This window comes from Canis lupus, chromosome 14, assembly GCF_048164855.1.
Source record: "Canis lupus baileyi chromosome 14, mCanLup2.hap1, whole genome shotgun sequence".
NCBI classification, from domain to species: Eukaryota; Metazoa; Chordata; class Mammalia; order Carnivora; family Canidae; genus Canis; species Canis lupus.
In genome coordinates this window covers 48,189,744-48,210,655 of record NC_132851.1, presented here as the reverse complement: position 1 = coordinate 48,210,655, position 20,912 = coordinate 48,189,744, and the positions used below count along the sequence as shown (strand labels likewise).

General features: G+C 33.8%; 1 protein-coding gene across 26 annotated transcripts in view; it reads right to left on the bottom strand.

Moving 5' to 3' along the window:
- Positions 1 to 20,912, bottom strand: part of FIP1L1 (factor interacting with PAPOLA and CPSF1) — a 74,255-nt gene that overhangs the window by 6,093 nt on the left and 47,250 nt on the right. For 14 of the 26 annotated variants that reach the window (XM_072775051.1, XM_072775063.1, XM_072775057.1 and 11 more), the window contains 4 exons: positions 13,879 to 13,905; positions 11,793 to 11,847; positions 10,333 to 10,388; positions 4,513 to 4,726 (listed from right to left, as the gene is read on the bottom strand). In XM_072775051.1, coding sequence (XP_072631152.1) covers positions 4,513 to 4,726; positions 10,333 to 10,388; positions 11,793 to 11,847; positions 13,879 to 13,905 — 352 coding nt within the window. The remainder of the gene's footprint in view (positions 1 to 4,512; positions 4,727 to 10,332; positions 10,389 to 11,792; positions 11,848 to 13,878; positions 13,906 to 20,912) is intronic. The other 12 variants (XM_072775055.1, XM_072775053.1, XM_072775065.1 and 9 more) reach the window with 1 other exon arrangement.

The window sequence follows — 20,912 nt, the reverse complement described above, 5'->3', positions numbered from 1 at the left end:
CTGGGATAATTCAGAAAAACACAAAATTCCTCTACCTTATGCCCCTCTGGCTTGAACTTTTAGTCAGATTTAGGAAAACATGGATTCCTAATGCCCTACAGCTTAGCATTCTGAAAATCAAATATGGTTTAACCATTAACACTTTTAGTTTCCATAAAAATTGAGTAGCATTTGTGTGTGTGACACTAAGAATCTGAATTTAGCCTCAAATATTCTATAAATATCTATGCAAAGAAAATTTATGAAGTCTAGCCAAGCAATTCATTTTAGTCTTCTTTCCTATCAAGTTTACATTCAGCATCTTAAGTTGTGAACATGTATATTCTAGAGATAGCAGTGCTATCTCAAAAATATCCATTTGAACTACATTAGAAACAATTCAACTTTCTGAAAGTATGCTCCTGAATTTAAAAGAATCATGCACTATGTGGCTAAAGTTAACAGCACATATAGTACCACAGAAATACAAAACCTATACACATACATACACACACTTATGTATCATACCTTTATACTTATTTATAGTCAGTAAAATTTTATCAGATGCCTACAATGTATAAGTCATTATTAGCTATAGGAGGGAAAAACATTAATAAATCCTATTGTTTCTTATGCCACTTTTTTTTTTTTTTTGGTAAAATTTCAAACTACTAATCAGACCTAGTCACCTTGATGATGATATGTGCTTAAATTGTAAGACTATTGTATGAAATTTCTGTATCCTCAGCACACAGCTCTGTACCTGGTACGTAACAGGGATCAGAAAATGTCAGTTACGTGAATAAATGAACTGTCTCCCCCAACCCATAAGAAAGTACATAGGGAACAATAAAGAAAATGAAAAGTAAAAGATTTTTAAACTACCTAATTCCAAGACCAGAAAAGATTTTAAGTAATCTCAACCACAGGTTCAGTACACAGAATGGCTCTCTACCATGGTCTTCATTTCTCTGTGTCCATTTCCTAATCTGCCACTGTCAAAATTTAGAGAATACCTAAGGACCTTTTTGGATTAAGAATGCTGTAAGAACATGATCACATCTAATACAAAAAACACTGCCTGAATCAAGTATATGCTCACATCCTGAATTTATACATTATTCATTTCATTTAGCAAAATTAGAAAACTGTCTATATACCTTACATTTATTTATCTCATCTATTAAAAGAGGTGGTATAAAAAAGTTCTGTGACTCGTCTCATTCTATATTGTGATGGTATCGAGACTGATATGTTAACGAGATGCCAAAATTATTGCTTTGTTGGTCATAAAGGTTGATTTCTATTAATTTCAAAATCTGCTTAGCTAACAGTTTTACTCAACAGCTTTCAAAACTGTTTCTTCTGTACTATATTCATCTTCCTCCTCTGCAATGTATAAGTCATTTTATTCACTGCATGCCAGGCATTATTGTACAAAGTGCTGAGAATACAGAATGGAAGATGGTGGTCAATGCCCTTACACAGGCTTGCTAAGAAACACAGGTTTGGTTTTTTTTAAAAATTAATTGATTAATTTATTTATTTATGACAGACACAGAGAGTGAGAGCGAGAGCGAGAGAGAGGCAAAGACACAGGCAGAGGGAGAAGCAGGCTCCACGCAGGGAGCCCGACGTGGGACTCGATCCCGGGTCTCCAGGATCACGCCCTGGGCCGAAGGCGGCACGAAACCGCTGCGCCACGGGGGCTGCCCCAAGAAACACAGGTTTTAAAGAAGATACATTAAGTATTTAGGAACCATGCGAAGGAAATAATTCAACTTTCATTTGAATTCAGAAGAGCTCACAGAAGACAGACATGAGCTGGACCCTGAAGAATCAAGTGAGGCAGAGAGGAGAGGAGTAACATGAACAAGGAAGTATGAAACAATAAGGAATTTTCAAAAAAGCAATCTGCTCAGCGTAGCTAAGACGGGGGTGTATACTGGCTTGAGGGAGAACTGAGGTTAAAATGGAGGAGGGTGTAGGCTCAGCATGGAATCCACCTAGGGACTCTCTCCCCTCTGCACCCCCAACGCACACTCTCTTGGCTCTAGAATAAAATAAATAAATCTTTAAAAAAAAAGTCAGAAAGTGTAGTGACCTGGGGACGTGTGGACCATAAGAAAAACTGAATTATTCTCGAGGTCAGCAGTACTTGCCAGTACACCACAGCAGGATATATATTCTTTTCAGTGGCACAAAAAGTTTTAGGGAACCAACTTCCAGATTCACAACTTCCTTATTTATCTTTCTTAAATCTGAACTGCTTAATGATATACCAGCAGGTAAAACATGACACTTCTCCAGCCAACCTCTTTTCTTATCATCAACTTTCCAGCCCTTTACAAAAGGCATTCCTTTCACCAATTTTACTATGATACATCGACTCAGGGTGTGTAAACCATCAGGGCTTTAAAAATATTTAATTTAAAATATTAATGTCAGATCTATTTTATTTAAGAAACAAAAAAGCTTATATAAGGTTCTAGGTCTTCCTGTATTATACATTTTTCTGTCAAAGATAAACTATGGAGTAAGAAATGGGAGTATTCTGTGTCCTGGGATGTTCTAACTTCAGGTACATTGTCAGTGTAGTAGAAGTCCTAACAATTTTCCTTGACCTAGTTCAAACAAACAAACAAAAACAAAAAACCCCACACAAGTCCCTTTGAAGGGAAACAAATCAAAGTGTTGAGGGACAGCACCTTATATTAAGTGAAGAGAAAAATGAAATCAGACCTCCCTGATAAAAACAGAGTGTGATTTGGTTGTCAGGCTTGACAATAGCTGTCTTTTACCAACTATGTTATATGGTAGCTATTTTCCATAAATGGAATGGAGAAAAAAGACAACTCATGAAAATAAATATTTAACACACATAAAGATGTTTTATTTTTTATGGATTTTTTGCAAAGATCTATTAAAATTAATCCTTTCTGAGCATATTAAGTTAAATAAGATGCAGCTAAAAGAATAGAAACAGTAACAAGTCTTGGTAAGACTTCTGGTGTTCTTCCATGAAAACCGGGAAAACTAGATTTTAATTCCTTAATGTACTGGATTGAATTGTATCTCCCTCACAAAAATGATGTTCAAGTCCTAACCCTCCATACCCATGAATGTAACTTTATCTTGGAAACAGGGTCTTTGCACATGTAATTAAGAGGTCATACTGGATTTGGCTGCCCCCAATCTAATGACTGCTAACCTTATAAACAGAGGGAAATTTGGACACAGACACAGAAGGGAGGATGCAATATGAAGACAAACACATCAAGGATCTCTAACAACTATGAGAAGCTGTAAGAAAGCGTGGAATAGATTATCCATCAGAGCCTATCAAAGTGACCTAACTCTGCTGACCCCAGTATCAGACTTCTAGCTTACATCATAACTGCAGAGAGACAGTATCTGTCGTTGCAGACTGCCAGTCTGTGGGACTGTTACAGCAGCCCTAGGAAACAGTTACACTGAATAACAAATACTTTCACAAATCAGGTTTCCAATTCTCTGCTTTCAACAAAGTCGAGTCGTGGTTGATAGGGCTGACAGATCCTTAGAAATAATTTTAAATATAGGTTAACTGTCATTCTGATGTATCACTGAATCTAAAGGTGCTCAAATAAGTAAACGACAGAGCCACAACAAAATTCCATCTTTTCTCATTTAAGTATTTTACTTGAACAAGGTTTCTCAGTGCTTACATCACTGTATATATTTTTAGAAGAAATGTAATTAATGGCAAAGTCTGTTTCTTCCTACCAATAGTAATATTCACTCACGGAAACAAGTATTAATTGGGGATGGCGAAAGGTCCTCCATAACATTAAAGGATGAAGTTCCACTGAATTATTTTCAGAAGTTGCATTATCTTCATATATAAAAATGAGTAATAATTAAAATCAGGGAAAACATTTTTAAAAATACTTAATCTAACGGTCATACACTTTTTTAGTATTTAAACTTACCACAGGTATGCTGCAGGAAAGAGGATGGAATTATCAACTAAAATAACTTATTCAAGAATAAAAATATTTTACAGTAGAAAAAATTCTTTGGGGGAAATGGTTCAGAAATAAGAATTCAAAGAGAAATGCAAAATTTCTGACTGTTAAAGACAGCCTGTTATATACATTTTTAAAAAATGGATGATGATGTTTAGCAAATCACTATAATGTTCTTAACCCACTGGATGAAGAGTAATGATTTTATTTTAAAATTATAATATTCATAATACACTGGAAATTATGTCTCTATTGCCAACTATTTAAACTTAAGATGAAAAATTAAGATGGAAAGATAAAAATTTCAAATTCTTTTAAGGAAGAGATGAATAAATTCAAGACTGTTACTTTACATAATGGAAAGCCTTTATGAATTAAATAAGTCTTGACGCTTTTAAAATGGTTATCTCCTAACTACTCTGAAAGCAATTCTTTCCCAACTGAATTATATTTTCCATCCTTACACCAAATGTAAACTCTGTGCATATGAAACACAAGTGTACAAATTCCCACACACTCAACAAACCTGTTAAAAACACTTGGTGTAGGACTATGATCCCGCTCCCGCTCTCTTTCTCTGGTGCGTTCTCTTTCTCTGTCCCGATCACGGTCTCGCTCTCGGTCTCTGTCTCTGTCTCTATCTCGGTCTTTCTCTCTTCTTGAATAATAGTCCCACTGCTTGCTGGTATCCACAAGACTGGGCCACGAAGGAGCAGAACCAGGAAGGTGGGGAAAGGCAACTAAGGAAAACAATTAAAAACAAAAGTTACAGCACTTAAAAAGAGAAAGAGCAAAACAACAACAACAAAAAAACCAACCGAAAAAGACCAAACTCCCATCAAAAATGCTTCAGTAGATTATAATAGAAACCTATTTTATAAATAGAAAAGAGAAGTAACATATGGTGAATACCCACAGTTTAGGGTAATATCCAGAAGCAAACCTTAAAGACTTAATATATAAAGAATCATTTGGCAAGGTGAACGAATCAGAATTAAATACACCACAAACTTTCTGACCAAAAATGAAAACCAGATATCTTCAAAGTGCTGAGAAAAAGTAATGGCCAACCTAGAAATAGGTACTCAACAAAATCAAATCTCAAGAATAAAACAAAGACATTCACAGATTTAAAAATGAGAAGTTTGAGATCCCTGGGTGGCTCAGCGGTGTAGCGCCTGCCTTCGTCCCAGGACATGACCCTGGAGTCCCACATCCGGCTCCCCGCGTGGACCCGGATTCTCCCTCTGCCTGCCTGTCTCTCTCTCACCCCCCCCCCATAAATAAACAAACAAACAAACAAATAAAATTTTAAAAATGAGAAGTTTTAACAGACCTGACCAAAAAAACTTCTATGAAATATATACATAATATATTCCAAGAATAACCACTAAAATAATAGAAACAAAATATATAATTTCAAAACAACATAAGGAAAAACAGAATTTAAAAAATCACTTGAAAAACTCAGTTCAAAAAGACTTGGAAAAGATGGGGGTTGGAGGAGATAAGTTTAATTAGTTCAATAATCACAATAATTCAAGAGATTGAATTCACCAGTTAAATGATAGAGTTTGTTGATTTGTACTTTTAAAAACTCTAAAAACCAATAAAAAAAATCCCTCTAACTATATTCTGAATATAGGAAACATAAACACACACAAAATGGCTGAAAGTAAAAGGAAGGGAAGAAAAGGAAAATATCACACCCCACACCACCCATCTCCACAGGAGCAGCTTGATTAATGACAAAACAAACTCACACCAACGGGTTACCTGGGACAGAGGGGATGCGGACAGGGAATTGAAGATGCAGCTCACCAAGCAGACAGAACAAACTAAGCTTCCAGGTGGTTAGCAACACAAGCTTTAATTTTTAGGGAGTAAAAACTAATATGAATATAGGTAGAAACAGAAAAATCCATCATCATGGAAAATTAACATACTTCTCTCAATTATTACCACTTGAAGCAGACAAAAGAGTTCACTACAGATATAGAAGATTTGAGCAAAACACTTTTAACAGGGTTGATTTAACGGACATAACACAGAATATTGCCCATAATAGCTAAATAAATAATAATCATTCTTCTCAAGCACGTATGAAACATAAAACTATATGGCATGCTTTCATAGGATAAGTATAGTAGACACCATAATCTCCATATATTTCAAATTAAAGATATATTTTTGAAAACTCAGGGGTCAAAAATATAATAAATTTCAAATCATTTAGGAACTGAGCTTAAAAATAGGACATATCAAAAGCGTAGAGAGCAAATTGTTCTGGGGATAAATTTAATCTTAAAAAACACTACATTAGAATAGATGGAAAATTAATGAGCTAAAGATTCCAAAACTTAAGAACTTAGACACGAACAGAATAATCCAACAGAAAGGAGATAATGAAAATAAAAGCTACCATTTAGGAAAGAATCTCACAATTAAAAAAAAAAAAAAAACCTGAAAGGTGGTTTTTAAAGACTAGACAAATTAAACATAACAATATTCTGACAAGATTAGGAAAAAAAAGAGGCCACATCAACAATCAGAACCAAAAAGAAACTGTAACTACAGATGTTACTGACATGAAAGAAATAGAGAATACACTTTATCTCAATGCTAAAAGCTTAGCTGCAATGTACTAATTCCAAATAACTTACCAACAAGTGACTCAAGAATGAAAAAAAAATCTTGACTAGTCCCTTAACTATCAAAGATACTCATCAGTAATTTAAAACCTTCCCAAGAGACTAGCTTTTACAGGTAAGTTTTACAACTTACAAGCTATAGACCATCCTAATATTATATAAACTTCAAAGAATGGGAAAAAAAGATTATTCCCTAACTTATCCCATATGGCTTATATAACTTTAATACCAAAACCAGTTAAAGACAGTAGAAATAAAGAAAAAGCATAAGCTAATTTTACATATGAACATAGATGTCAAAATCCCAAATAAATCAGTGTTTTGTTTTGTTTTTTTAAAGATAACCAATCATGAACACGGCAGGTTTATCTCAGCAAATAAACAGTGGCTAAATGTTAGAAAAATTTAGAAATTTACCACATTCACAGATTAGAGAAGAAAAACATGATTATCTTGGAAAGTATTTGATAAAACTCAATATCCATTCACAGTTTAAAAGCCCTTGGAAACTTTCCTTGATCTGATACAGGACTCCATCAAAAAAAAAAAAAAAAAAAAAAAAAAACAGCAAATGCCTAGTGGTAAATGTAAAAGAATTTCTTTAAAAAAAAAAAAAATCTTTTGCTTAGTATATATATGTATATTTATATATATATGTATAAATAAAACAAAAACCAATCCTATTTCTAATTACAAGTAATTAGAAATAGAACAGAAAGTTCAAATGACTATATCATTTAAAACAGCAACAAAAACATACGTACCAATGACTAAATCTAATCTAAGATATGCAAAAAGTACTTGGGAGATAATTATAGCACTTAAATGAAATATATAAATATATTTTTAAATATTTTATTTATTTATTCATGAGAGACACACAGAGAGAGAGAGAGGCAGAGACACAGGCAGAGGGAGAAGCAGGCTCCATGCAGGGAGCCCGATGTGGGACTTGATCCCAGGTCTCCTGGGCTAAAGGCGGCGCTAAACCGCTGAGCCACCCGGACTGCCCTTAAATGAAATATATTAAAGAACATCTCCATAAATGAAGAGAGTCCTTCTTCATGGACTCAATGCTGTAAGATATGAATTTCACACAAACTGATCCAAGCATCAATGCAATTCCAACATGGTTTAGTTACAGCAAGGACTCTAGAGCCAGGCTGCATGGTTTCAACTCCTGATTCTGCGACTTATTGTGTGATACTGGGGACACCACTGAATTTTGCTGTTCTTCAATGTCTGTAAAATGGGAATAGTAACAGTATGTCTACTTTATAAGGCTGTCAAGACTACATGAGTTAACAGTTTTGTCTAAAGTAAGCATAATATAAATGTTAGTTATTAATCAAAATCTCAATACAGTTTCTCATGAAACTTCCAAAGCTGATGTTAGAATGAATATGCAAGAGCAATGACGCAAGAATACTTTTGAACCAGACTAAGTAGATAGATTTTGCTGAACAAGGTATCAGATTTACTACAAAATTCGTAATTAAAATAGTGTGGCATTATTAGCACAAGAAGAGTTCAACTAGTGAGTAGTCTAGGAAGCCAAGAAACAGATTCAGGAATACTTAAGAAACCTGATATATGAATGGATAGGACATTATGGATCTCTCAGAAGGACAGGCTATTCCACAGATGACATTGGCACAATTATATCTTTATAACAAAGGCAAAAATGCCTTTCACATGGCTTAACAACTGAAAAACAAAATTTGAAAACATTTTTTGGAAAAAAAATTTGAGATGGATAAAGTCACAGTCCTAATATAAACCCAATTAAAATGTAGTAGGACTTTACACGGCTAATGAAACATAAGAAAAAAATGGTATTTTCAATTTATTTGCCATAGGAACTTTCCCCGTTGCATGACTTGAGTATTATAACTATTTCTACTGTATACAGTATTTACATAGTCATAATAATAGAAGTATGATTTATTGTTTAACTTTTAGAATAAAAAACTTATCAGGGCACAGAGACTTTTGGTTATAGGACAGAATAAAAAGTATCTGTTTTCTTTAGAGATTTTTATTTATGAGAGAGAGAGGGATGGAGGGAGGGAGCAGGGGGTGGAGCGGGGGGGCGGGGAGGAGGAGCAGAGGGAGAAGGTCAAGCTGACTCCACACTGAGTGCAGAGCCCAACGTGGGGGGTCAATCTCAAGACTCTGATATCAAGACCTAAGTTGAAAACCAAGAGTCAGTCAAACCAACTGAGAGCTACCCAGGTGCCCCAAATATAAAAGTTTCTAAGCAGAAGGATGGCTGACCAAAGCTGGGAGGCAGAGGGGGAAGAAGATGTGAGGGCTTGGAAATTTGCACAGTAACAGATGTAGATGGTACATGAATGAATATATATATAGAAGAACAAAAACAGTAGTATGTCACTGATGGGGAAAAGAGAGTGGCAACATGTAAGCAAAATACGCATCTATCAGAGGAAGAGGGTAACAGATGGTATCTACAGTTATATAAATCAAGAAACAGGGTAATAGCTTATGTATGAATGCCATGCAGACCATCAGAAGAACTAAAAATCATCAAAAATGCTCTCTCTGCAGTTGATATTTCTACAAAGATTACTTTAAAAAAAAAGATTTTATTTATTTATTCACAAGAGACACACAGAAAGAGGCAGAGACATAGGCAGAGAGAAAAACAGGCTCCTTGCCAGGAGCCCAATGCAGGACTCCATCCCAGGACCCCGGGACCACGATTTGAGCCAAGGGCAGACTGCTCAACTGCTGAGCCACCCAGGCATCCCCAAAGATTACTTTTTATCTAGGTCTTACTTTACAAGCATAATCTTAATATACATAGCAGTATTTGAGGATACATTACAAAATTTTAAAATAAATTAACAAAGGTAAAACAGAATTACCAACAAAGCCAAAGATGTATCTATTACCTTTATTCCAAGGTTTTGATTAGGATGAAGAAAACTCGTAACTTTCTTCTCATTAATTTCTGCAATATGCTTTATAATCGTTATCACTAAAGAATTCCTTTATTTAAAAAAAAAAAATGCTTCTCCCTGAGAGAGGAGTTGGGTTTGGTAAAGAAAACTCTTGCTTATTGATTAAAAATTTGCACATACTACTTTGAAAAAAAGCTAAATGCTTAACTAATATTTTAAAAAATGAAATCTTCAGACACCTGGGTGGCTCAGTTAAGTGTCTGCAAACTTATGTTTAGTTTACTGTAGCCTTAAAACCTAGTACAATGCAAAGCATTTTTAAAATGAATGATCAAGAGATCTAAGCAGAAACAAGTATTAGAAATCCTTAGAATGGATTATGTTGTCAAGAGTGAATAGGAAAAGAGGACAATGATCTAGAAGAAAAAACAGCAAGGGAGAAAAAGAACAAGGTTAGTTGGATGCCCTGAGTTAAGAAACAAAAAGATTGAGAACAAAGACTGAGACAACTTGCCGACAAATCTTAAATTCTTTTAGGAAAGGGCAAAGTACAAATATCCCTCTTGTATCACCATTTGTTAATTTTTAAAAGTATATTTGATAAAAGAAAATTATTAAGTAATCCAGAATGTAAGACCTAGTTATTCCATTACTTAATATTTTTAAATTGCTCTGTAAGATAGTATTTTACACCATGGAAGTATGTTTTCATCGCTTTAAAATTACTTAAGTACTGGTTCAAACTGAATCTGGGCAACTGAAAATGCTTACCATTGCCATATGGAAAAGCACGTGCAGAACGACTATCGTAACCAGAGGAATGTCCACTGTTGAAGAAAAATGTATTTTTATTATGTGTTGCAAGTAAGTTCTAAGTTTTAATAATTTGGTACAAATGCAAAATATCAAGGCAGAATTATGACTTTCATTTAACCATCATATAATGATAAATCTTAATTCTGTAATTTTATTTTTTGATATAAAAAAACAGGCTTTTAATCTCAATATATATTAAACCTAATACCCACTTGTAAAGAAAACCATAGCTTGCCAGTACTATTTAATGTGAATAATCCAATAAATTCAGCTTGAATCCCAAGATAACAGAAACCTTGAGGCTAAAAAAGTACTTGGGAATTCACTAAAATTTAGTCTTAAAAAAATAGGTTTTAAGGATTCAGAAATTCAGCCCCACTGACAGAATAAACAATAATACTTTTTAACATTCTGATTGAGAAAAACATATATTTAACAAAGACTTAATACAATTAAATCCTTCTATTTTCCCAATTAAGATTGTTCTGAGCTTTATCATTTTTTTGAAAATTTTGCATGATTTGATGCTACTGATATAAAGTTCTCACAATTTTTCTAATATAATTTGGGTCACTTTTCAGAAATACATTATTTTCATGGAGTCTACTTGCTACTTAAGTGGAAACAGTAATAGCTACCATTTTTTAGTGATTTCTATGTGCCAAGAATTGTGCTGATGTGTTATATTCACTAGCTGCTTTAATCTTCTTAACTCTATCAACCCCACTTAGTAAAAGGAAACTGAGTCTCAAAGAGATTATGGACCTTGCCTAGCAGCACGAAGCTACGGAATTCTGAAGTTAAAATTGAGCCAGGTCTGTGAGATTTCCAAAGCCTTATGTTGCTAAACACCATTCTGCCATCTACGAGGTAAATACTCTTTAGTACAGCATTCCAACTAACATAAACCAGAAATGCAGGACATAAAAAAGAAGGTTACTGTCATATAGAATGGATTCAATTTTCCTTTGAGGAAGTTGAGTTACAGCAGGGTCAAAAGGAATAAGGCAGCTTTTCTTTACTATGGTTCCTGATAATAACTGTCCTTACTTAATTCTAAAACAGACATGCATTATTCATTATTATCAGTCATCTACTTGGCTATCCCACAAAAATGACTAGAGCCAAGTTTTTACCAATCTAGGGGTTTCTTTAATCAGTGTATCCTAAATCAAAGCAAGACATTTCAAAAATACTGTCATTTGGTTTTCTCTGTCCTGTTTTGTTACAGAACTATATAGGTCCAACATATTATATAAAAATAACTGGTATAGTTCTAGACTCATGAATTTAAAAAGGCAGGTACTATTTAATGTCTACAAAATTAAATCTTTGAAGATATTACCAAGATAAGCATAGGACTTTTCTGTCACAAGTCTACCAATGATAGTTTTACCCTATCCATACTGATTTACCTTTCTATTGTTGGTATAAGAGATGGAGGTGGAGCGCCTGGTGGAGGAGGAAAACCTGAAACATTCAATCATAAGATAAAAAAAGTTAATAGAATGTACACATTTAGTGTCAAGTGTGAAACAAAGTTGCTGCGTATCACTAAATTTCTCTGGGGACATAACGTGCTTCTCTATGTTATAATGGACAGAAAAAAAAATGGAGCTTAAACTTACAAATAGATTTTTTGAATAATAAAACTTTAAATGAACAGTCTGGTCTAATACACAGAGCACAAACTGGGAGTCAGGACACCCGGTCTTATTTTCAGCACCACACACAGCCCATTTTGTGAGTATGAGAAAGTTAATCTCAATGCCTTACCTTATCCATATATAAAACAGTAGTAGTGTTGCCACCAGATATGTTATACTTGAAATACTTTTGAAGAAAAGCAAATAAAATAGCATTTACCTCTTTCAAAAAATGTTTTTATTTTAGATGTATAGAAATGTCCTTAAAATATATAATTTATAAATAAAATCTTACCAGTAAATATATAAATGCTTAAGGCTGAGAACATCTACCATAAAATATGTTTTAAACAGCACAACCCTAAAGAACTATTTTACAGAAGGGCATATAATATAGTTTTTGGATTAGTTTAGAGAGAAAATAATTTGCACCTTTATATCATGAGGTCTGTATTCTCAATAATTCACAATACCTAAATGAAATACCATAGAATATGGCTAAAAGGGACCTTAACAGTTAATCTACTCTGCACTTTCAAATTCAGATAGGCAATAAAGCATCCCAACAAAAGACTTTAAGATTCAACTTAAATACCTTATGATACCAATTCCTTATGATACCAATTCTTTCCAAGTTTTAACAACCCTCACTATTAGAAAATGAATTAAATTATATAATTTAAATCTTTCACACTACAATTCATATGCTGTTCTGAATGAGAACAAGAAGCAATCTATTATCATACCCTCTACATATTTGAAAACACTTCCACTAGGCCTCATTCTTTAGTATTCTATGTAAAAATGAATCCCAGTTCTCTTAACCTTCTCAAAGTCCATTTAAATCAATTTTTGGCCCTGCTACAAGTTGTTTCAAATTCACCATGCTTATCTTCACTACCCAGTTTCAAGACCTGTAACTCCTCTATTAAACATCTCAGAACTCTGCAGTTTAGCAATGACCACAATCCTATCCCATACAGCTTTTCAACCACATTTTCTTTTAAACTAGACACACCAATGATTCCTCTATGACTTTTCCTGACAGGCCTTTTTCAGACACATTGATACACAATGACTCACTATTCCACAAATAAATATGTATACTATCCTATGGTATCTAAACTCCACTATTTCTCTTTATCAAGGTCATCCTGAATTCAGAACCCACCCTTCCAAGCATGGTCATCTCTCTTTCTCTTTATATTCCTTGGCTCTGAATACTGAACTCAGTAACAAAAACACTTGCTATCATATTGCATCACATTCTAAAAATATTTAAAACCACAACACTAAAAAAGTGTAAAAAAAATAACCCTTGGTCGTGTATAAACTATTGATCACACCATTACAACAATCAACAATTTAACAATCACTCTTAAGAACAACCATCTGACCAGGTGTCAATCTATCTAATTGTATGGCTCAGAACGTATTTTTTCACGATACTGAGTTATGCCAGCACGGTAAAAAAAACCAAAAACCATGATAAAGTCAAGATAAATGATCTCTTCTCTTTGCAGCTGCTTTATCATATAAAAAAATTCAGTGTTCTTAAAAAATTCTTTTTCATAAAAATTTTATTTTATATCCCATACTGTTTTCTTCAACAAATTGATAAGGTGAGAATTTTCTCAGAATCTCTCTTGCTACAAAAATGGGTAAGACAGGTATAAGAAAACTAAGTATCTTAATCAAAACTGGAATGAAGCAAAGGCAGAGCTGAAAATAGGACCTTGAAATCCCAATAGCCTATTCCATAGTCTAACCACATCGACACTGCCCCTCCTGTAACTACAAGCTTGAAATTTCATGTTTATTAACAATGATGGAGAAAACATGAAAAAAGTTTTACCTGGAGGTGGTACAGTTATTGGAATACCTAAAAAACAAGTGATGAAATTTAATATAGTAATTGGATTTTATAACCTGTTATGTATTTATGCCATCACCAAAAAAAAAAAAAAAACCTTTGAAATAAAACCCCTTGCGCCTCATTTTCCTGGCTTATTCACTCAAAAGAAACATTCTGTATTCTTGCAGAGGACCAACAATTCCAGCATAACATCCGACTTCCTGATGAAAACCCAGTCTAACAACTTGGTAACAAGGTTTTCCCTACTAGGTGTAATCACAAACAAAGTTAGACATCAGTTTAAAAAGCACACTTGTGCATTTTTTTGTGCACAAATATCAAACTCCATGAAATTAACACTAAGTTTGATAGTCAACATCTGATCTTGTTATTTAATATTTTAATAGGGAAATTATCAATGGACTCTTTAATATCGCAGGTCATACAAGGTAACTGCTAAGACGATGAATATTCACTTTAGTAAAGCTTTGTGGGACGTTCAAATGTTGATTTAGGTTTTACTACTGTTGACAGGACTGGGGAAAGGCTATTATTTCCTTTGATTGTGGGACTAGAAAAGGGGGGTATAGCCAATTCATATATATATATATATATATATATATATATATATATATATATATACACACACACCCCCAGGGCACAGTAAGATAAATGTGAACAATTTACTTCTATTGGAGTCTGTAAATACTAATTTGAGTGACTCTCATTTATTTACATACATTATAAACTTTAAGAAATAAACTATGTATAAATAAACATTCTCAATTTACATTGGTCAAATGTGCCCTTATATCCTAATGTAAAACTTATGTGGCATACAAATTCTACTTTTTGTTTAAAGAAAAATGACATTTCTAAGTAGAAAAATAGAAAAAAAAATTTTTTTCATGAAAAATGTTATACCATAATAACTTCAACACAGAATGGTTTACTAAATCCTATCTTAAAAACTGCATCAAAATTAGCTCAAAAGATGAAAAAAAGTCAAGTTCATTAAATGCATGGGGAAAAATATTATAAACAATTACTTTTAAGTGTTTTCTTGTCAATAGAAACATCTGTTAATAATTTAAAATTTCTCTGCATGTTTTACCAGAACAAGAGGTTTATATAAAAAAGTCTTAAGGCAAACAGTGGCCTTAAAACAGAGAATGAAACACCTGATTTAACCACCCATTACAATAAGAGGATATGCTAAACTTACAAAACCAACAAGACTGAAAAAGATATGTAAAAGACATGTGAACCATTATGTTTCGAAAACCATTACACCTCCAAATGTCTACTAACTCAATCTACACTAAATGGCAATTCTCATCCATCCTGAAGTTACCTTGCTGCTTCCTAAATTACTAAACTAAAAGAATCCAGCAAACAATACAAGCTAGCAGAGTCCCAGACACCATACTAAATGGGAAAAGTAAGAAAGGCAGAGCATATTAAACGTTCTTAATATCTACTATTACCTAATTTTGTTCAGAACAGTAATTGAGTGATGAACAAATATTGAGGGCATATAATATAATGATTACTGGGTGTTATATAAGACTGAAGAATCACCAAACTGTATCTCTGAAACCAACAATACGTTATGTATTAACAGAATTTAAGTAAATTAAAAAAAAAAGAACAGTAAAAAGTATTTTAGAACACTGTTTAACTTCACTGTGTAATCTAGTTTTTACATTTAAATACATGATTTTGTGTGTGTGTGTGTGTGTGTGTACACAGTAGTCCCTCCTTAGCCATGCTTTCCACAGTTTCAGTTATCTGCAGTCAACCACATTCTGGAAGCAGTGATCCTCCTTCTGATGAAATGTCAGAAGGTCAACAGTAGCCTAATGCTATGTTTGTCACTGGGCCTATGCCATTCACCTCACTTCATCTCAGGACATAGGCATTTTATCAACTCACGTCATCACAAGAAAGGTGAGGACAGTACAACTAAGATATTTTAAGAGAGAGAGAAAAAAAAGAGATCACATTCAAATAGCTTTTATTGCAGTATAGTTATAAGTGTTTAATTTTATTACTGTTGTTAATCCCTTACTGTGCCAAATTTATAAATTAGGCTTTATCATAGGTTATGAATGAATGGGAGAAAAACGTAATATATATGGGTTCAATACTGTCTACCATTTCAGGTACTCATTGGGGGTCCTGGAACATAGCCCTTGCAGGTAAGGGTGGGGGATGGGAGGAGACTACTGTATAAGATAAAGAATTATATGAAATTCAGCAAACCACTCCGTGATCCTAATGAACTACTTAAATGAACTCATGAGCAACATGCAGCACTTTGGTTAAAGCTTACTACAGCTTACTAAAATAAAATGTAAATTCATGCAAAATAGCTAAGAAATTACTAGTCAGCCCCTCTCAAAATTTAGCCTTCAAAAACATCTAAGTTGTCAAATTTTCACAAGACATAAAGGACTTACAACCAAATTATTAAATATGCTATTAAGGTTGTTAAAATTACACTCTGCTTTTAATTTTAGTATCACTACAGTAGTATCATAGGACAGGTTTTTAAAAAATCAACTGGAAAGAATAAAGAAAAAAAATCTCATGCTATTCAAAGATCTCATTCCAGTAACTATCTACTCATCACAAAGTGAGCATGTGAACTAGAAAAGGCCCTTTGTGTGAGGTTTCCATTTCATGTAAGATATTTCAATGCAAATCTTTATTGGTAAATGTTCACTGAACCAGAACCACAAAGCTGATGAAATGCAATACAAATCAATTACTCAGTATTATCAGATGTATTTTCAAAATACAACTACAAAAGTTTAGTACGTGATATAATGGTTCAACGTAATTATCAAATAAAAATCACTATTTAGTACTTGACTTTTGTTAACAAGAGAAACAGCATAAGGAAAGAGAAAATTGGTCTCAAAAACTCCTGTCCTCATCCTCAACACTCCCACCTTCCTGACCGACACACATGCTGCCTAACCAACAGAGTGGAATTACACAAGTATTGTGTTTTACTGTTTCCTTTATCTGTAAAATGAGTAGGAAAAAATGTTTATTTCCCTGGAAAGCTTGCCTAACAGTAATAAGAATAAAATGTCTAGTATTGTAGGCCAAAGCTTTTGGAAAAGTAATATTCAAGTTCTAGAACGACTGGATAGGTAGTGGTTTTGAAACTTCAGTGACCACCAGAATCACCTGGAGAGTTGATTAAAACACAGATTGCTGGGTCCCTCCTCTAGAATTTCTGATTCAGTAGGTCTGGAGTAGGGCCAGAGAATCTGCATTCCTAACAAGGATAGGCTGATGTTGCTGAGCAGAGATCATACTTTGAGAATCAATGAATGAGATCCTAAACTTCTCTATGGACTGTCAAATATACAAAAGTAAATTCCATTCCAAATTTTTATGAAACTAACAAAGCATGTAACACCCTAAAGTAAAATAATACAGCTGAATGACAGCCTACACTAACTACCTGGTATCCTCAAATGAAAGAGAATTAGATTTACGTTTTTCCTGTAATGCGTACTCTTCAATGGGAAGTATGGACCTGAAATCCTATCTGGGAACTGAAGGAATCTCAGAGGCAAAGCAGCAGAAAGGCAGTAGCCCTGTGATACTTACTGAAAGGAATTTAACTATATTTTTTAAACTCACACAAAATTAATAGAAGCTCTGCAAGTAACAACAACAACAACAACAACAAAAACTGTGGATGAACTCATCCTCAATGCAGCCCATCACTGTTTTTCTAAGGCAGAAAAGTTTATCTGCTAGGTAGCCTCTGACATAGCTTCTAATGATCCCTGACTCTGGTATTTATGCCTCTTTATACCTTTGGTATATATACCCTCCCCGAGTATGGACTGGATATAATGACTTATTTCTAACAAAATCCAGCAAAACGATGGGATGTCACTTCTGTGACTAGGTTACAAGACAGTGACTTCTATTTTGCTGGTATCCTCTACGGTTTTCTCAGCATGCATGCTTTCATGAAGCAAGCTGCCTTTGGGAGAGGAAGTGAATCTTGATTTCAACAGAGGTGAGTGATCCTGAAAAAGAACACTCCCTCAGTCCAGCCTTTAGGATGACCATCTCAAAGTCTGTGGCAGACTTTGAAGCAGAGGACCCACTAAGCTGTCCCCACATTCCTAACCCACAAAACCTATTCAATCAGTGAATGTATGTCGTTCTAAGCCACTACATTTTGGAGTGAGCTGTTACTCAGCAGCAGCTAACAAATACACCTAATAGCTACCTATCATTTCTCTATTATGTTCAAGTGAAAACAAAGAGCTTGACAGAATTATGCAAATTAGGCTTCCAAGTTCTCACCAGTAACTTTTGAATTTCATCAGCACTATTATGATACAAATAGATAACCTTGATCACTTTCTTTAATTCTCACTGATTTCTAGGACTAAGTAAATTCTGCACAAAGTAACTTGAATACCTAAAATCAAGGTTTATAAAAAATCTCTAAATGTTACCTTTACTACATGCTTTTCTGTGCATCAGTATTTTTTAAATTTTAACTACACACATACACATACATTGTCTAACATCTACCCTTTAAAAATAACATCCTATTGGAATTTTTTAAAATATAAAAAGCAAAAGGAAAAATGAGTTCAGTTCTCAAAAAATTCAAGAAATTCTTTTTTAAAGGTATTTCCAGAAAATATTTTTTTGGCAAACAGCATCAATTAATATGCAGATTTGCTGTGTAAGACCAAAAATCTTACAGAACTACAAAAATTTGCTTAATAAATATATTCATAAAATAGCTTCTCAAAACTACTTCCTCAAAGGTGTGGATATTTACCCAGTATAGGCCAAGCTTTTGCCAAAGCAGCAGTTCTTAAACTGTTATGTGAAGATTCCAGGGGGTCTCTAAGACCCTTTTAAGGAATCTGCAAGGCTAAAACTACTTTCATAAAAACATGAAGAGGGTAGCCCCGGTGGTCCAGTGGTTTAGCACCTGCCTTTGGCCCAGGGCATGATCCTGGGGACCCGGGATGGAGTTCTGCATCGGGCTCCTTATGGGGAGCCTGCTTCTCCCTCTGCCTGTGTCTCTGCCTCTCTCTCTCTCTCTCTCTCTCTGTGTCTGTCATGAATAAATGAATAAAATCTTAAAAAAAAATGAAGATACCAAGAAATCTAAATGTTATCAGCAGGATATTGATTTAATCAACTATTATATCACCATAAAATGCAGTACTATGTGACCATTAAAAATGAGGCAAACAGTAAAATGTCAGCTAACTGGATGTTTAAAAAAAAAAAAACAAACTCGTTCCTGCTCTTTATAACCTCCATAATTTCTCTACCCACAAATATCTGTGTATGCACTTCAACATGAGAAATACTTAAAAAAAAAAAAAAACTTTTAAAAGACACATTATTGGGGTGAATATATACAGAATGCCATGATTCATTTCAACATAGTTAACAAAACAGGCTTTTGGACAAAACTGCCTGCTGGTTCTATTCTAGCTATTGCTTAAATTCTTTACACCTCAGTTTCTCTTCTGCAAAATTAGAGTAATGTCTCTTTCAGATATGAAGAATCATATTGAGTTAATACATGAAATTTGCTCAGAATAGTACCTTAAATAGTAAATAAGCTTTTGATAAATATTAGCTACTATTAGCTATTACAGTGACCCTTAAAAAACAGGAGTTTGAATTGCACAGGTCCACTTAAACGTGGATTTTTTTTTTTTTTATAGCATGGACCTACAAATGCATTTTCTCTTCTTTATGATATTAACATTTACTTTCCTCTAGATTACTTTATTGTAAGAATATAATATATAATACACATAACATTAAAAATATGTATTAAATGACTATTACAATCAACAATAGGCTATCAGTAGAAGTTTCTGGGTGGTCAAGTTAAATGTGGATTTTTGACTGCTTGGGGTATTGGTGCCCCTAACCCTGGTATTTTTCAAGTGTCAATTGAATTTCTACTAATACTCAGTGAAAGCATGAAACTGCACTAATATATTTCTGAAAAATTTAACACAATAGAACTATTGGGTGGTTCACTAGGTGATGAAAATAACGAATTTTCTGAAAATTAAGAAAAATGTTGAATAATCTATGTTTTCAAGCTACTGTTAGTAATGGTAACAGAAAACCACATTAAATACTTTTTCATTTAAAAAAGTTACTCCAAATGTCACATTAATTTGGGACCAAGGGTCTCTATATGTTTGCTGTATTCTCCAAGAAAAAACCTCCACTCTTCATACAAATCCTGGCAAATATTTTGTTCTGTAACGTTTCAACTGTGTCTGTAGATGTGTGTTTGAGGGGGGTAGGAGGCAGTACACCTCTCCTTGTCTGGTACTTGACAGTAAAAGTCCCCTGAATGCACGCAATCTCTATCACCTCATCATTGTCAAGGAGTAACTATCTACTTATGCAATGAGTCATGCCTGGAAACTTAGCTCTAAGAGTTGACCAGAACTTTTTTTCTCCAAACCAAGGCATTTGTGAGAGTGAATATTATTATTTATGCTGGGATAAAAGGTACAAAGTAGGGCCTATCCCAGGCACATCTGGATGTATCATTCTATTAGAGAAAAAATTCTTTTTATGAAAAGATCAACACTCCGAAACGTGGGTATAATACATCATTACAATATTGTATCATATACAGGCCTATAATCTTGAAAGAGTATGCATTTCAAAGTAAATGTTAACAAAGACAACATTAAAATCCGTTTAATTTCTCAAAGGATTTTTTTTCCTTTCTCCTTTTAGTATTTAGTATTTCCTTCTCCTTTAGTATTTCTCTAAGCAAAAAGAAAACCCAAGGTTTCTCTAAGAAAAATGGAGTACTTTTTAGGCAAACTTAAAAAAAGATTCCTGAGCCACAGCTTTCTTTCATTAGCTGCTTATGATTCTTAAGGTGATCCAAATTACAGTGAACTCTATAGAACATACTGTAATCATGTCCTTCTGTGGTAAATGGTAACTGAAGATGTGGCTTTAATCAAGGCCCCTACTCA